The 18,308-nt window shown below is 40.9% G+C and overlaps 1 protein-coding gene across 6 annotated transcripts in view; it reads left to right on the top strand.

Annotated features, from left to right (window-relative positions):
* Window positions 1-12,904, top strand: part of HS3ST5 (heparan sulfate-glucosamine 3-sulfotransferase 5) — a 252,868-nt gene extending 239,964 nt beyond the window's left edge. For all 6 annotated transcript variants that reach the window (XM_075924006.1, XM_075924005.1, XM_075924003.1 and 3 more), the window contains 2 exons: window positions 6,092-6,230; window positions 11,150-12,904. In XM_075924006.1, coding sequence (XP_075780121.1) covers window positions 6,124-6,230; window positions 11,150-12,080 — 1,038 coding nt within the window. In that variant the 5' untranslated portion in view covers window positions 6,092-6,123 and the 3' untranslated portion in view covers window positions 12,081-12,904. The remainder of the gene's footprint in view (window positions 1-6,091; window positions 6,231-11,149) is intronic.
* The last annotated feature ends 5,404 nt before the right edge of the window (window positions 12,905-18,308 follow it).

Here is an 18,308-nt window from a genome sequence, read left to right as displayed (position 1 = left end):
CATAGGCACTGACTCTATGGTTACTCTGGGGCTGGAGCTCTCTCACACACACAAAAATGGTGGGTGGTCAGCACCCATTAGCAACCACTGACTTCCACAGAGAACTGAGCATTTTAATCCCTCTAAGCACAATGCAAATCCCAGCCTACCTTTGCGCATCACTGCATGAGCAGGTGCAGTGGGCTTATCATATGCTGTTTTCCTTTGTCTGGTCCATAGGTGATATTTTCTTTCCTGTGTTTTGCTCATGTATAATTTTTAATGAGGGGGAAAACACAGCCTGCAGAAATAATTATATTTGTCTGCAAGAAAGAGCGTGTGAGTGAGTGAGTGAGCAAGATATTTATAGACTGAAATATCTTCTTTGCTTTGTCGTGCCTTCGTTTTCCTATGTTTGGCAAACACATTTCTTTAAATGCACCACATGAGCAGTGAAAGGATCTTATTGAAAGTTTATACGTGAGTTAAAGCTGGGTACATCCTTCAACCCCACTCTAGCAGAGCAGAAGTTGACAAAATCTCGTCATTGTTGCCTAGCAGCCCCAGTCATAAACCAGGGCCCCATTACACTTGGTGCAGGGGAAACACAGAATAAAAGGATGGTCTCTGCACCAAAGAGCTTATGGTCTAAACATAAGCCAAGAGACTACAGACGGATACAGACAGGGGAGCACAAGGACACAATTAGTCAGCAAAATAGACAATGGTATCTGCACAGCAACAATCTAGCCATGACCATGTTTTTTGTAGGTATCACAGCAAAAGACAGGTTGAAGGTGGATGAGTCAGTTTGCAAAATGTTTACAGGGAGCTCCTGACAAGAGTGAAGGGTAGCATGGGAGAAAGCACAAATATTCTGGAAAATGAAACAAGTGGATGCTGGAGGTTGGCATTACTAGTGAATGGGAAGCAAGAATTGAAAGTGAATGAGAGATGTTAGGCAGGATGGGGATAGGCAAGAAAGGGCCTTGGCAGAGAAGATATGTTTGATGAGGTAGAGAAAGGAGCAATACAAAGAAGGGTGATGTGGTCAAAATAAGGCGCTCATAGAATTTTTGCTGCAGCATTCTACAATAAATGGATATGAGTTGCAAGATTATATTTGGCAAAGGCAGAGAACAGGATGCTGCAGTAAATGAGATGTGAGATGACGAGCATAAATGAGAATTTTGGCTGGATCTGGGTAGAAAAGGCTATGGCTTAGAGATGTTATGCAGAAAGAAATGGCAAGAAGTCTGCATATGAGGACCTAGGTGGAGGTCCGAGTTGAATACGCAGCACAGGTCAACATGACAGGCAGAATGGTGGTAGTGTCCACTATGATCAAGAAAGGTGAGGTCAGGTGAGATTAAAAGCTCTGTTTTAACCATGTTGTAGTTTGAGCCAGTGACTTGGGATCCATGAGATGTCAGATAGACTGAGATTTTAATTTGGCAAGAGACTGGTATGGAGTACAGAAGTAGTTCTATGAGTCATCAGCAAACAGATGATAGTTGAATTTAAATTTGTGGGTGAGATTACCCAGAAATAAGGTGTAGAGGGAGAATACTCCTACAGAAAGGTAAAGGAGAATGAGGATCCTCTAAAGGCTATGTTGAAGGTGCAATCAGAGTTAAGAGGACAACCAGGAGAGGACAGAGGCAAGCCAAGAAAGGATCAGATTTCAAGAAGAGCATGGTAAAGACTTTTCTGCACTGAGTTTATTACACACAGCAGTGACACAAATGTAACTGTACTGATGCAAACCCTGATTTGTATGCAAGCTTCACTGCTCTAAAAAAAGGCTTGCACCAGTGTGGCTTATCTTGGTTTAGAAACTGGGGTAAAGCCACACAGTTGCAAGTCACTATTTATACTGTTGCAGCACATCTACAAGAGTTTGTAGTAGTGCAACTACAATGAAGTAGTTATGCCAATGCAAAATTCCAGTCTAAACAAGGCATATAGATTAGGTTGCAAAGATAGTTTCAGATTTACTAGACTTCTTTTGTAAATACATAAATAAATAATTGCATAATCCAAAAATTGTATACATTGATAAAGCAATGCAGGGAAAATCTATTTGTAAATTTCAACTGAGAGCGTAGGCTACTGGCAAAGCATATTTTTAGCATGAATAGTTCTTTGCTGATGATTTCTACATCAGTGCTTCTAAATGCTTTTAATATTTTGAAATCCGGTTAATACCAAGCTCTATTTATTTCGATTAAGTGGGCTTCACCATCTCCATAATAGCTAAGAGGATGGTTAATTTAAATAGTCTTCCACAGATTTAATGAATAGAAAATCATCTAAGTTTTTCCTACTAAGTCATTCTGGTAATGACTAAACTACTAACTAGTAAGTTTTATTCTCTTTTCTATGGAGTCTGAAGATTTTAATTTCTTCCACTTTCAAAAGTAAAGTGCTGCTTTGTCCGGTGTTTGTAGCACTTCTATCTGAAGGATTTTTACCTTAAATATATTTTGGTTGCTATTATTTAGTGGTTTCACTATAATTCTTGAAACAATTTCTCTGTTGTATAGGACTATGAACAAATAACTTACTTTTATGTACTTTAGAACTAGTTATTCCTAGATGCAGTCATTTCAAATGTCCAGAAATTATCTCTCTAAACCTTGTCCCATTGTAAAAATCATGGCCATATTTAATTACTTCCCAGTCCTGTTTTCAGGTGTATCTGTAGATTTTATGGAGAGGGGCCTACGTCCAAATCTCCCTGCATTCCAACCAACTTCAACAGGCTTTGTATTAGGTTCAGAAAGGCCTAACAGTGCAGATCTAGTCTCTAGCAAGGGGAGAATAGAATTCAAGACTACTTGGGCTACTAGGTCAATGATTATGAGCCACCTGAGCTTGAAGTGGGTACAAGTGTTTTCATTACCACTGCTATCCAAGCCTTTCTGAGGCCAAAAGCCTTTACAAGACAAGGTTTATTAATTCATTAATATTCATTCTTCTTCCATACCAACAACGTTCTTCACATTGTTAAAAAACTAATAAATAAAGACACAGTTCCTGTTCAAGTAAATTGGTGAGCCAAAAAGCAGACAAAGATTGAACAGCAGTGCACCATTCAGAAGATGGTAACAATTTGTTTCTAAAAATAAATTGGAGTTCTGATGGTATCCTGTGTGAGTTAGTATTTGCATGCTTGGCTAAAAGCACCATGTAGGGCTTTAAGGTCAAATGATCCCTGCTCTAAGTCTACTGATGTCAAGGAAGTTACCGCAGGAATTAATTTGGCCTTCAGCATTCTTGAAAATGTATATTTTGCCGTATTGCTTCACAGTTCTCCCAACATTCAAAGCTACAGATCACTGAAGAAAAACCTCAAATCAGTGACTGTTGTGACTGTGTTCTCTCCTCCCCTTGCAAATTTCTAAGCTGCAGACTGAGCAAAGAAACATAAAAGATGAAACCGTTACTCGTGTATACAAAAAAGTCAGCTCTCATGACTTCAAACCTACTGAACCAATTTCCTTCAAATTTGGTTGGTTCCTTTGGTCTTAAGAAGATCTACAAAAAATAAACAAAAAACAATGAGCAAAACTTGTTCTCCTTGGATAGGCATGGACAACATTTCTGATAGAAATGTAGGGGGAAAGTGGGATTTTTGTTTTAATACATGCAAAACTCAAAAGTGGCTGGACAAATTTCCATGAAACTTTAAAAATAAAGCACCTCTGAGCTGAAGCCAAGCACAGAAAATTCACCCCAAATGAATTTGTTTGCAAACGTTATGAGTAATTCATAAGTGGAATGGCAGGGGAATGAGGATGTGTGTGAAATGTAAATATGTAAGATGCCATTATATTTCACTCTGCTTGGTAATGAATGCAGTTATTTCCTCTATAACTCTCCCTTGTTCACAAACACAAAACTGGTACAAATGTGTTAAAGAAGTTGTGTGTGTGTCTGTATGTGACAGAGAGAAAAAGAAGACGCTATGATTACTGAGAGGATAAGACCCTATGGAATCTATGTTCAGGAGCCAAGTGATCTGTAATTTATTTTAACTATGTGCTGCAAATCTCCATAATCACAGAAAGGCCTGCAGATATGATTTAACATGACTAATCCATTGGGATCCAAGTGGCTTGACAAGACAGGACATTTGGACTGTGTTTTATTCTCATATGGAGAGGATCGTGTGTATTTCTTGAGAGTTGAAATTCAGAACCAATTAATGTGATATTGAAACCTTTCTTTTATCTACAGAAAGCAGCAGTGCAGGATTTAAGACTGTAAACCTATGGAAATTGGCTCTCATCATTTCTTGCCCCTTTCCTATTTTTTAATTAAAGGAATTTAATTAAAATGTAATTAGTAGTAATGTATCTACAGAGATTTAATATCTGTATATTTTCCTCACTTCTAAATTGTTCAGATCATTTACATTAAGCTCCAGCTATGGATTGTCTGCAATGCTTAAAACATAACATTCTTTATTTTATGGTCATTTTGTGTTTAACTTTGAAAGATTAGAGAAAATATAGTGTAAAAAAGAGAAGAGGAAAGAGAGTTTTGTGGTTAAGACACTAGGCAGAGACTCAAACTTCAGTTCAATTCCCAGCTGTGCTATAGATTTCATCTGTGACCTTCAGCAAATCAGTGAATCTCTCTGTACTGTTGTTCCCATCTTTTTTTTCCTTAAGACTATAGTATTTCCTATGGAAACTCTTCAGGGCATGGACTCTATGGGTATGTCTACACTACCCCGCTAGTTCGAACTAGCGGGGTAATGTATGCATACCGCACTTGCTAATGAAGCCCGGGATTTGAATTTCCCGGGCTTCATTAGCATAAGCGGGGAGCCGCCATTTTTAAATCCCCGCTGCTTCGAACCCCGTGTAGCGCGGCTACACGGGGCTCGAACTAGGTAGTTCGGACTAGGGTCCTATTCCGAACTACCGTTACTCCTCGTGAAACGAGGAGTACCGGTAGTTCGGAATAGGCACCCTAGTCCGAACTACCTAGTTCGAGCCCCGTGTAGCCGCGCTGCACGGGGTTCGAAGCAGCGGGGATTTAAAAATGGCGGCTCCCCGCTTATGCTAATGAAGCCCGGGAAATTCAAATCCCGGGCTTCATTAGCAAGTGCGGTATGCATACATTACCCTCCTAGTTCGAACTAGGAGGGTAGTGTAGACATACCCTATCTTACTCTGTGTTTGTGCCGTACCTAACACTATGCAGACCTGATTTGGGGATTATTCTTGTGGGGCTACTGTCATAGAAATAAGAAAGAATTCAGCACCACAGGCAAAATGAAGGGTTGGAGCTATGATCTGCCCCTGTATCTTTTCCAGGCATCATTATTTTATTTTATCAGCATTACAGAAGCACCATAAGGTATGGCTACACAGCCCATGGCAATGAACCTCCTAGCCTGGGCTGACAGATGTGGGCTGCAGGACTTGGTCCAGCACACTAAGTATAACTGTGTAGCCAGTGCTTGAACACACAGCGTGAAGCTCACCCCCATCCCTAGCCTTCAGAGCCTGAGACCCAGCCTGAGCCAAAACTACAATGTGCTGTCTATTTTAAGAGTGGTAATGCAAACTCTGCCGCCCCAAGTCTGCCAGCTCAGCCTGGGAGTCTGGCTGCCACAAGCTGTGCAGATATACACCAGTAGAGGCTTCAGTCAGAATCAGGTGCCCATGTGGTAATAGGCTGTATGTAAACACTTAATAAGAGACAATCTGTGCCCTCAAAGGGCTTACCAGATTACCAGACCGAGACAGGCACAAGGTAGAAAGGGAAACAAGATGCAGAGGGACAGAAAGTAATTTTCCTGATTCCCAATGCTTAGGCTCTAGCCACTAGAAACTGCCTTCCCTAGGAATGGTGGACACAGTTACATACCTCTTAAATAGTAAATTCCATTTCCTAGAGAAGTTGTGTGGCTTTATTACGAATGTCAGAAAAAGAGCAAAATAAACAAGTTTTATTTAATACCAGTGTTGCTTGAAAGGATTTTTTGCAAGTGAAGCTTAATCACTTGTAAGAATTGATTGCCTGCCTGTTAATAAACATTAGCCTGTGTATTGCCACTTGCTGATGAGTGGTTTATGTGTTCTGGTCCCTGCAGACTGAAGAAGTCCTGAAGATTGATGGAGGGCCATGCTATTCAAACAGCAGGTGTTGCTGAGACAGAAGCTCTTTGTGCTAGGCAGCCTTGCTATTGGAAGTCTCCTATATCTAGTTGCCAGAGTTGGGAGCTTGGATAGGTAAGTAATTAAACAATCAGGCATAAGTCACAGTCTTAATTTTAAATGGATCTGGATTTATTAATTATACCTGGATTTTTTTTCTCCTCTTTTGCTTAAAATGTACAGACCTCCAGGTTTTTTCCTAACTGATGTACAGAAAGATTATCCAACCTAATATTGATTTTCATTATTTCTTCCTCTTTGTGGGGAGGAAGTGGGAGAAGGGAGAGAAGTGCTGCTTGTCCAAGTCAAAGTATTTCTGTCTGTCCATTTGTATTCTGTGTGCATTGGTACTTGTTTTCAAGAAGGGGAATAAAGCAACATACCATACAGTACAAATGTCATTACAGTAGCTCATTTCTGTCTGTGTGCATCTGTGCATTGACCTCTAGTCTCAGCAAAATAGCTATGATGTATTTATGTATCTTCTTTTCTAAATTTACAGACAAGCAATTAATGTGCAGCAGTGGTAGTTAAAATTATGTATGAGCCTGCACAGTAGCTTATCAAGTTTTGAATCCTATTGCACTTGAAAGATTGCTGCAGGGTTTGAGAATTTTAACTATGTTAATTAGGCATGATGTTCTGGAACTGAATGCACCAGACCAGGAGGTAGTGCATGCAAATGATTTCCTTGAGAAGAGTGGAAAATCCATAGAGAGGAAATTAGAGTATTTGGCACTCTTGATCAGGCACACTCTTAAGAAACTATTTGGGATGTAACAGACTTATCACTAACAGCTGATAATATCTCTGAGAACAACCTGAGATTGCTTTGATAGATGCCAGCTTTGGAAACACGACTGAAAATCAAGTTTGGGGTTCCATGTGAGTGAGACCTAGGTTAAAGCAGATTTGGTTTTGGCACAGGTTTGTGTATAGAGGACCCTGGTCACCCCTTTCTCTGGGAAAATGTGGCCTAAGTGCAAAACTGTGACGTGCTGCTATTCAAAATAACTAATGCATGTAAGACTTCATGGGAACAACATGGAACCTGCAATATCAAAGCTGAAAGTTGGACAACCTGGGCCCCATCTCTATGTGATATTGATGCATTCCAAGGTCATTAGGTCCCATCTTCTTCCATTCACTTCAATCCCGCAATTGAGGGATACACTTACTGTTTTCAGTGCACTCAGTGCCTCACAGGATCAGGCCTCTAAATTGGTATATCTAGCAGTGATCAGTGCTTGATGTTTCAGAGTGTTGAGGGGTGTGTCCCCCCTCAGTGTGGGGACCGCCGTGGCAGTTAATATCCCCACGCGTCGGCCCCTCTATCAGGGTATATACAGCCTCCCAAGCCCGACCCTAAAGTACACGTCCGTCTATTAGGGTATATATGGCCCGTGAGGCCTAGTCACCGGGAAGCCTCTCCAGGCTGATGCGTCCAGGGTTGGGAAAAGGGAGTGGGGGGGAACCCGGGACCTCCCTCTCCACCGGATCCCAGCCCAGGGCCCTATAGGCAGAGACAGTCGCTTCTGCCTGCTTGGCGGGGATTCCTGCTGCTACACACTGAGCCCCCTGCCCTGGGCTGCTTCCTACCACGCCCAGGCACCCCTGTGGTCTGCTGGCCTCCGGGACCGCTTGCCTGAGGCTGGCGCTGGGCTTGCAGGCGCTTCTCCCCCAGGTGGCGGTGGTTCCCTGCTGTGGGCAGCTGCAGCATCAGCTGCTGCAGGACCACTGAGGGCGGTGCAGCCTGCCCTCCTCCTTCCCCAGCTGCCCTCCTTCACTGCAGAGCTCCCTCCTCTTTTATGCTCCGGCTCCGCTGGGAGCATGACCAGCAGGGCTGGATGGGTGGGACCTTCTCAGCCAGCTGGGCCTGGGCTACTCTCTGCCCTTCAGTGTGGGGCCTGTCTGCCCCATTTCACAGAAACAGTTAAAACTGTAGCTAGCCAATTATGTGATTTTGTAGATGGGGCAAAAAAGCCTTCATGACTCCTACTGGAGTTCATCTTATTCCCTGAGCCGTGAAATGTAATTAACCTTCTATCACTATCTGAGATTGCACAGCTACAAATGTTATTGATGGCTATAAAATTATCCAGCCACAATATCTGACTCATTGACCTCCTGTGGCAGGGAATTCCACAGGTTCCATATATATTATTGCTAGTGACAGAAAGGTTTATCTTCATCTTTCATTAAGCAGTGTGAAAAATATCACACTGCCATTAAAACACCTCTGTTTGTCCTCAAGAGATAAAGGGGGCAAGGTAATAACTTTTATTGGACCAACTTCAGTGCAAGATATTACTTCACTCACCTTGTTGCTCTCATATCCTGATATCCTAATATTATAACAACACTCTATTTTATACTCATCATAAGATAGAGAGATACATAGATGGACCAACTCAGAGAACTTATCTATAGCTCTGTTAGGGCCCAATCCAAAGTACTAGGAGGATTACCTTTGACTTCAATAGGCTTGTGACTTAGTAGCACCCCAATCCTCATAGTCACCTGATTCCCACTGAAGTCAGTCAGAATTAGGCATCTAAATAACTTTGACCATCTAGGATTAAAGATTTAATATTATAGGCAGAGGTGGCAGTATCACCTGTTAAGGTTGTCTCAGACTTCCATTATAAAACCTTATTTCAGTTACTTATAATTTTCCCAAACTTTTAACATCTGTGTTGAAACTTTCCATAGCAGATGTCTGCCTCACAAATGGGTTAAAAGGCAACAAGTAGTGCTAAAAGGCTAATAATTAGACTGGAGAGAGGTTGCTAGCAAAGTTCCTCAAAGATCAGTCTCAGGACCTATATTATTCAATATATTAATTAAATAGGAAAAATAGGAGTGCTTATGAAATTTATCAATGAGGGAACACAAAGAAGGATCAGAATATTGCGCAGAAAGATCTGTGATATGTCTACACAGTAACACTATCTTGAAATAACTAGCACTATTCCAAAATATCTTAGTCCGCATCTACATTGCAGGCAGTTATTTTTAAATAATGTCAAAATACTGTCAAGATGGAGGACTTCTTACTCCAACTCCTGTGGCTTTCATTGTACGAGGAATAAGGAAAGTCAGAGGAAGATTGCTCTATTTCAAAATAAGTGCTGTGTAGACGCTCCCTATTTCGAAATAAGTATTTTGAAATAAGATACACTATTGATGTACCTCAATTTGTGTAGCTTATTTTGAGTTAAGCCCTGCTGTGTAGACTCACCCTTTGATGACTTTGAAGACTAGAGTGACAGAAATGGGATGAAATGAAATACAAAGTGTAAGGTCATGCACTTCTGATCTAATAAGAAAAATCTGGGTGTGTGGGTCAATAACAGGATGACGAGAAACTTTGAGCTATCAGTACAATGCAGCTATGAAAAGGCTTTCTCCCAAACTTTAGACCTTAAATCAGGGAGCCTGTCTTTCCTGGGCTCTCTGTGATCCCCCTTCTAGCACCCAGGCATCATACAAGAAGAAGGCATCTGGGGGATGGGGAAAGAATAGATTGTGAGACTGGAAATGGTGGGGGGAGAGAAGCATGGACAAGGATGCTGGCTGAGAGCTGGGGTGGGGGGGGGACATAGGAGGTTGGGCAGAGAAGCTGGGACTAGAAGCAAGTGAGGAAAATGGAGGGAGACTGAGACTCAGGAGGTTGGGAGGGAGAACAGCTGGGATCTGAGAAGGAGCTTGGTATGGGGACAACCAGGACTAGCTGGATTAAAAGTCTGGAATAAGGATCAGGGAGCAGGAGGACTGGATTAAGGATCAGAGGTGGGAATGTGGGGGAGACTGAGGAGGTTAATGAGAAGACCAGGAAGGAAGACTAGCACAGGGATCTCATTGTGGGGGCAGAGAAGAAAGAAGAGAGAAGGGTAACTTGGACTGGCTGGGCAAGGAGACAGGCAAATGAGTGTGTGGAGGGGTCAGACTTGGTGTGGGAAAGATAGTGGGACTTGAACAGAGTGAGACGAGAACCCTGAGCAATGGAGCCTGAGACTGGACAGGAGAAAAGGGACTAGACTGGTAGAGGAACAGACTGGATTGAACAGGACAGAAGGAGTGATGCTTGAGGCAAAAGCATAGGAGTCTCTACTCATTAGAGCACATGACCTTCCGGAGACTGAAATAGACCCAAGAGTCCTGAGTCTCACCATTCCTCTGCTGTCCACAAATACCTGTGAGATCTGCTGGAAAACTGTGGTGTGTCTTCCTCAGGTGCTAATCTATATGAAATATGGCAACATACTATTGTTATTAGTCCCACTATTACTTCAAGTGACGGAAGTGTTTGTGTAACCTACACACCTATGGGGTTCACTGTCCCATGTAGTGGCACTTAGACCACTTACAGCGAGAGATAAGAATGAGTGAGCTCTAGAGTCTTAGTGGAGCGCCAGTTGGCTTTATAGCTCAAGCTGTCAAGACTCATGCAGAGAGGTCCCAGGTTCAAATCTGCCTATTGGTGGTACTGTAGGTTCCAGTTCTGCAGATCAACCATTTAGGTGAATCAATATGATGCCATACAATAGAATTTCTGGGGGGGGGAGGGTTCAGTTTACTTTTTAATAAAAAACAACATTATTAGCAGGTGTGTAAAATAGTATATAAACATATATAATATTACTGAATTCCTGCATCTCCCACCTTGTCAGTGCTTGACCTTGCAACCTTAATACTGTTATTTTAATATGGGAGAGGGCTTGTGTAATACTCATCTATAGATATACAAGTATTATGTGCATACCTGAGCATTACGGTTTTCAGTGATTAAAAGCTGTAGCATGGAATCCTGGTCATTTTCTTATTATTCCATATCTTAGGTTACTCAACATTTTAAAAACATAAATACCTTAAATGACAAGATATTGCTTGGGTCTGACCCATTTAATAAAGGGTAGATTAAAATAAAATTCGCAAATGTGTTCATTATGGTTTACAACAGAACAACGTTTCATCTGTTTTGTTCATTTCAGGCTGCAGCCCCTTTGTCCCATTGACGGTCGATTTCGACCCCATGGCCAAGACGAGATCCCACTCCGAGCTCTGCAGTTCAAGCGCGGGCTGCTACATGAGTTCCGTAAGGGCAACGCCACTAAAGAGCAAATCCAACTCCACAATTTGGTTCAGCAGCTCCCCAAGGCCATTATAATTGGGGTGAGGAAAGGAGGCACCCGTGCGCTGCTTGAGATGCTGAACCTCCATCCTGCCGTGGTCAAAGCTTCTCAAGAAATTCACTTCTTTGATAACGATGAGAACTATGCCAAGGGTATTGAATGGTACAGGAAAAAAATGCCTTTTTCCTACCCTCATCAAATAACAATTGAAAAAAGCCCTGCATATTTTATCACAGAGGAAGTACCTGAAAGGATTTATAAGATGAACTCATCCATCAAATTGCTGATCATTGTCAGGGAACCCACCACAAGAGCTATTTCTGATTACACTCAGGTGCTGGAAGGGAAGGAAAGAAAGAATAAAACCTACTACAAATTTGAGAAGCTGGCTATTGACCCTAATACCTGCGAAGTGAACACTAAGTACAAGGCAGTGAGAACCAGCATCTACACAAAACACCTGGAGAGATGGTTAAAATACTTTCCAATCGAGCAGTTTCACATTGTAGATGGAGATCGGCTCATTACAGAACCACTGCCAGAACTCCAGTTGGTGGAGAAGTTCCTAAATCTTCCTCCAAGGATAAGTCAGTACAATTTATACTTCAATGCCACCAGAGGGTTTTACTGCTTGCGATTTAACATTGTCTTTAACAAGTGCCTGGCGGGTAGCAAGGGACGCATTCATCCAGAGGTAGATTCCTCTGTTGTTACCAAATTGCGCAAATTCTTTCACCCTTTTAATCAAAAATTTTACCAGATCACTGGGAGGACATTTAACTGGCCCTAAACTAAATTTCATACAACACTATGTGTTGCACCTGGAGACAAGCAGTAATGTCTCTTCTAGAGTAAAAAATATGCACTTTTCATAGACACAACTATCAGATTAACTTTTTTCATGCATACTTGTACATATGCAGTGTGTGACCAAATATAAGACGGGATCAATTTTTCTACAGAGTAGTAACTAACACAAGTTTACTCTCTACATATTTGCATCATTTTAAGCTATATAAATAAAGGACAAGGTAGTATTTAGAGGAATAAATTCAGATACTGTGCAAAAGAATACTGCGTCAGTGTTCCTCCTGCTCAATAAAAGTTATTGACACATTTATAGACGCAGACAGAATGTTAGTTTAGAACATACAAGTTCACCTTGGAATTGTGTGTAGCTGGGAGGGTATACTAGAAAGTATATTATTTCAGGACATATTAATTATGCACATTGCTAAAGGAATACTGACACTTTAAATACAATGCTGAATTGTTACAGTAAAACTGGATAATAATATTTTCTTATTATTTGAAAAGAATATCATATCTCGTACCAACAACATTGGTTCAAAGTTCCTGTGGTGAGTTTGCACTATTGTTTTATTGTATGGACCATAGAGTCACTTGTAGCATGTCAATCATGTGTCCAAAAACATCAAATAATTTTTTCTTCTATGCTTGTGTGTCAACAAAGAGAAACTTCATGTATATAGTGTATATTGTTTGTAAATACTGGTTTCACACTAAGTAATTCTATTTTGTAAACTGAATATGGCTATTTAATTTATTGTGAAAATTAAATTTATTGTGGTATTTAAAAAAGGAATGGATTAAAATTACTATATGTGCAACTATTTTCCACCTTCTCCTGTTTGATGTATATTGGTGTGATTCCAGAGGCAAAAGTGTGTGTGTGTGTGCGCGTGTGCATGAGAGAGAGAGAGAGAGAGAGAGAGAGACTTGCACTTGTAAACCTGGTTTCTGGACAGTTGAGAAAACTGATATATGAGTTAAAGTTGAGTTTATTAAAAAACTCAACCATCTGGAAATCTGGTGTAATACACACCTCAAAGAACATTATTACTGTTCAGTTCCAATGCTTTGCAATAATTAATTCAGTTTCAGTTGCCCAGGGTGAAAGATGTCTATAACCAGGTATATCAGAAGAGCAAAGCAGTCATTAAAAAATGAAATAACAGAGAGACAAAAAGGCTTAGAAGAAATCAAAGAAAATATTTTTGATAATTCCTTCTTTTAAGTGAAAATATGTCAACCTACAAACAAACAAACCATAGAGCTGCTATTACTGACATAAACCTATAGCACAAGTGTTCATTTGGCAAATAAATGAAAATTAGTTCTGAATTGGGTATCTTCATGTGATATATATTACTACTCTGAAGGATTTTTAAGAAAAACAAAGGCAATTAAAATTGTCTTTTTAAAAGAGAGCCTTTTAGTACCATTGTGTGAAAAATATATATGGACAGCTATTTTGGAAGTAAACCAAAGAATCAAAGTAACCAGAGAATTCAAATCTTCTGAGTTATGGTTGTGGTATATTTGGTAGCTCTGTTCATAATAAGCTACAGTTTTTCCCATGAGCTTTTTATCTTGCTCAGTGATTTGAATGAATTAGTTTTCTAAACAAAATGCAGGACAATGTAGCACTTTAAAGACTAACAAGATGGTTTATTAGATGATGAGCTTTCGTGGGCCAGACCCACTTCCTCTTCCACTATTTGATCTGAGGAAGTGGGTCTGGCCCACGAAAGCTCATCATCTAATAAACCATCTTGTTAGTCTTTAAAGTGCTACATTGTCCTGCATTTTGCTTCAACTACCCCAGACTAACACGGCTACATTTCTATCACTTTTCTAAACAAGTGATTTTTAAGTCGCCTGTGAGAGATTGCTGTCTCACTGTACCTTTAATCATATGTGCTAGTTTTGTACACAATACACACTTTCTTCCGGAGGTGATTATGCAGTCTCCTGAGAAGGCAGCATGTTGAAGTATGGCAGCAAAGTTCAAACAGCAAATGCACTCAATGTTTTATCTAATGAACTATCTCACTCACCAAAGTACTGAAGTATAATTAGGGGCATAGCAACAATCCAAGAGATTAGATATACAATACTCTATCCATTTTAAAACGTACAGGGCCTTTTTAAAAGTGCAAGCATGTCCAAGAAGGCCTCATATGACAGCGGCTCATTGGCTGGCCTAGTCAGGAGGCAGGTTTGTTGTTTCCCTGATGCACAAGGCAAAGAGAAGAGAAGCATCCACCTCTGACTCAAAGTTACTGCTCTGCTTGAGGAGTGGAATGGTTATATAACTGAAGCATCTGTGTCACACCCAAACTAGTCCTACTAGCCTCCTCTGAACAGGAATTATACTTTTTAAATACAGAGCATTTTTTTGCGACTACATTGCCCAGGAAGCTCACTTACCATGGGTTACTAAGACACTTAACTTCACTGGGTTTTGGATCAGAATGTTTATTTACAAATCTACACCAAGTTCTTAGGCAAAGCTAAGCATGCATGGATGAGGGTTGTGATGTCTAAAGGAATCTGAAATAGTAGGGCACCAAAAGCCCAAATGTAAATAATACCACAACTGTATTGTTGACATTGGCTGGTTAAAAGTAAATCAGCAGAACTTGTTCTTTACAAAAAATCCCTAACCCCAGCCCCTACTTTAATTGAAGATTGTGCTGAAATATTCATAACTGGTGTGAACAGCTCTGACCTTATGGTATTTACTTCTTCAGGAGCAATGTGTGAATAATTCATTTTGGCCACTTCGATCGGTTCCCAAAGTTCTGGGTGAATCATTTCTATTCAAATTGGTCATGAGTGCTCCTCCTAGAAAGAGCACTTTTTGTTTTTAGTTTATGATTGCAACGTGATGTACAGTTAAATGAAGCTGCAGCTTCTCACTGCATTCAAGTCTCCTGTTAACATTGGAGAGTTCGCATTTGCTAAAATGCAATTCAGATTAAAACTAGGGCTGTTGAATAATTGCCATTAATTCACACAATTAACTCAAAAAATTAATTGTGATTAATCGCACAGCTAAACAATAGACTATCAGTTGAAATTTAGTAAGTATTTTGGATGTTTTTCTACATTTTCAAATGTGTTGATTTTTATTAGAACACAGAATATAAAAATAGTATATTTATTGCAAATAATTTGCACTGTAAAATGATAAACAAAAGAAATAGTGTTTTTTAAATTTACCTCATAGTGCAATCTCTTTTTTGTGAAAGGGTAACTTACAAATGTAATTTTTTTTTTTAAATAGTTGCACTCAAAATCAAAATAATGTACAACTGTAGAGCCTACAAATCCACTCAATCCCACTTCTTGTTCAGCCAATCGCTAAGACAAGTTTGCTTACATTTACAAGAGATAATGCTGCCTACTTCTCATGCACAATGTCACCTGAAAGTGAGAATAGGTATTTGCATGGCACTTTTGTAGTTGGTATTGCAAGGTATTTATGTGCCGGATATGCTAAACATTCATATATCCTTTCATGCTTTGGCCACCATTCCAGAGAATGTGCTTCCATGCTGATAATGCTCATTTAAAAATAATACATTCATTAAATTTGTGACTAAAATCCTCGGGGGGAGATTTGTATGTCTCCTGTTCTGTTTTATCCACATTCTGCCATATATTTAATGTAATAGCAGTCTTGTATGATGAATCAGTGCATGTTTGTTTTAAGAATGCTTTCACAGATTTCTAAAAATAGGTACAGCACTGAACCCACAGTTTAAAAAACTAAAGTGCCATCCAAAATCTGAGAACTCAGATGTGGAAACTACAGAACCCAACCCATCAATAAAAAAAAAATCAACCTTCTGTGGGTAACATCTGATTCAGATGATGAAAATGAACATGTGTCAATCCACTCTGTTTTGGATCATTATTGAGCAGAACATGCCATCAGCATGGATGCATGTTCTCTGGATAGGTAGTACATAGAATCATAGGATACTAGGACTGGAAGGGACCTCGAGAGGTCATCAAGTCCAGTCCCCTGCCCCCATCAAGTCCAGTCCGCTGCCCCCATGGCAGGACCAAATACTGTCTAGACCATCTCTGATAGACATTTATCTAACCTACTCTTAAATATCTCCAGAGATGAGGATTCCACAACCTCCCTGGGCAATTTATTCCAGTGTTTGACTACCCTGACAGTTAGGAACTTTTTCCTAATGCCCAACCTAAACCTCCCTTGCTGCAGTTTAAGCCCATTTCTTCTTGTTCTATCCACAGAGGCCAAGATGAACAAGTTTTCTCCTTCCTCCTTATGACACCCTTTTAGATATCTGAAAACAGCTATCATGCCCCCCCTCAGTCTTCTCTTTTCCAAACTAAACAAGCCCAATTCTTTTAGCCTTTCTTCATAGGTCATGTTCTCTAGATCTTTAATCATTCTCGTTGCTCTTCTCTGGACCCTCTCCAATTTATCCACATCTTTCTTGAAATGTGGTGCCCAGAACTGGACATAATGCTCCAACTGAGGCCTCACCAGAGCAGAGTAGAGTGGAAGAATGACTTCTTGTGTCTTGCTCACAACACACCTATTAATGCATGCCAGAATCACGTTTGCTTTTTTTGCAACAGCATCACACTGTTGACTCATATTCAGCTTGCGGTCCACTATAACCCCTAGATCCCTTTCTGCCATACTCCTTCCTAGACAGTCGCTTCCCATTCTGTACGTGTAAAACTGATTGTTCCTTCCTAAGTGGAGCACTTTGCATTTGTCTTTATTAAACTTCATCCTGTTTACCTCAGACCATTTCTCCAATTCGTCCAGATCATTTTGAATTATGACGCTATCCTCCAGAGCAGTCGCAACCCCTCCCAGCTTGGTATCATCTGCAAACTTAATGGCTACGTCTAGACTACATCCCTTTTTCATAAAAGGGATGTAAATTAGACGTATCACAATTGCTAATGAAGCGGGGATTTAAATCTCCCCTGCTTCATTAGCATAAAAATGGCTGCCGTTTTTTTTTCGCACAGAGCTTTGTCGGAAAAAAGTGCCAGTCTAGACGCTGATCTTGCGGAAAATAAAGCCTTTTCCGAAACATCACTTATCCCTCTTTCGGAAATAGAGGGATAAGGGATGTTTCGGAAAAGGCTTTATTTTCCGCAAGATCAGAGTCTAGACTGGCGCTTTTTTCCGACAAAGCTCTGTGCGGAAAAAAAGGGGCAGCCATTTTTATGCTAATGAAGTGGGGGAGATTTAAATCCCCACTTCATTAGCAATTGTGATACGTCTAATTTACATCCCTTTTACAAAAAAGGAATGTTGTTTAGATGTAGCCAATGAGCGTACTTTCTAGGCCGATATCTAAAGCATGAAGGAACAATATGAACCTTTAATTCATCTGGCTTTTACTAGATGAATTGGAAAAGACTATTTCTTTTGTTTTTGTTTTTACAGTGCAAGTATTTGTAGTCTATATATCTATATCTATATTAGAGATTTGTTTGTCTGTGAGTCCATCTGTCTGAGTGTCTGCAAATCTGTTTGTTCAAGAACTCCTCCTAAACTATAAGATCTAGGACCACCAAATTTGGTATGCCGCTTCCTCTTATCCTAACTTAAAGCAAGATCACGGTTTGGTTATGCCAGGAAAATGGGATGTGCTTGGAAGTTGATTATTTTCCATAAAATGGAGAGGGAGGGGGCAGAGAGAGGAAGGACATGATACACACAGTGGCCACTGAGGAAAAGCCCATAGGGGAGAACTATACTGAAGAGTGAACTCTGGAGGGTGCCACACCACCAAGCAAGTGATTAGCAGGGGATGGGGATCACCATCTTGCTGCCCACCAGCACAGGTAAGTGGTCTTTGCTCCAAACCCCTCCGTCAGCCCCAGTGCCGGAATGAGGTGGGTGTGGGAAAAGCCCTGCCAGCCCCACTGCTGTGGCCTCTCAGGAGCACCGCTGTGACTGGGCAGTGCAGTCCCACCCCTCCTCCAAAGGACCCGCTGGAGGCCCTCCTTCCTCCCACTCCCAGGTTATGCCTGGGGAGCACTGGTATGGGGAAGCCTATGCAGCCCCCATTCTCCTCCAGCCCTAGGCTGGCCCCATTAACCTCTGGCCCCAGACCCAGCCCCCTTCAAACCTTCTATCCCCAAACCCCAGACCAATCCCCCACCCCCAACCCTGGGCCCCCCAAACCTGTGACTCTCAGGCCAC

This window comes from Pelodiscus sinensis, chromosome 3 (assembly GCF_049634645.1).
Source record: "Pelodiscus sinensis isolate JC-2024 chromosome 3, ASM4963464v1, whole genome shotgun sequence".
Taxonomy (NCBI): Eukaryota; Metazoa; Chordata; order Testudines; family Trionychidae; genus Pelodiscus; species Pelodiscus sinensis.
This window is presented reverse-complemented; position numbering and strand designations above follow the sequence as displayed.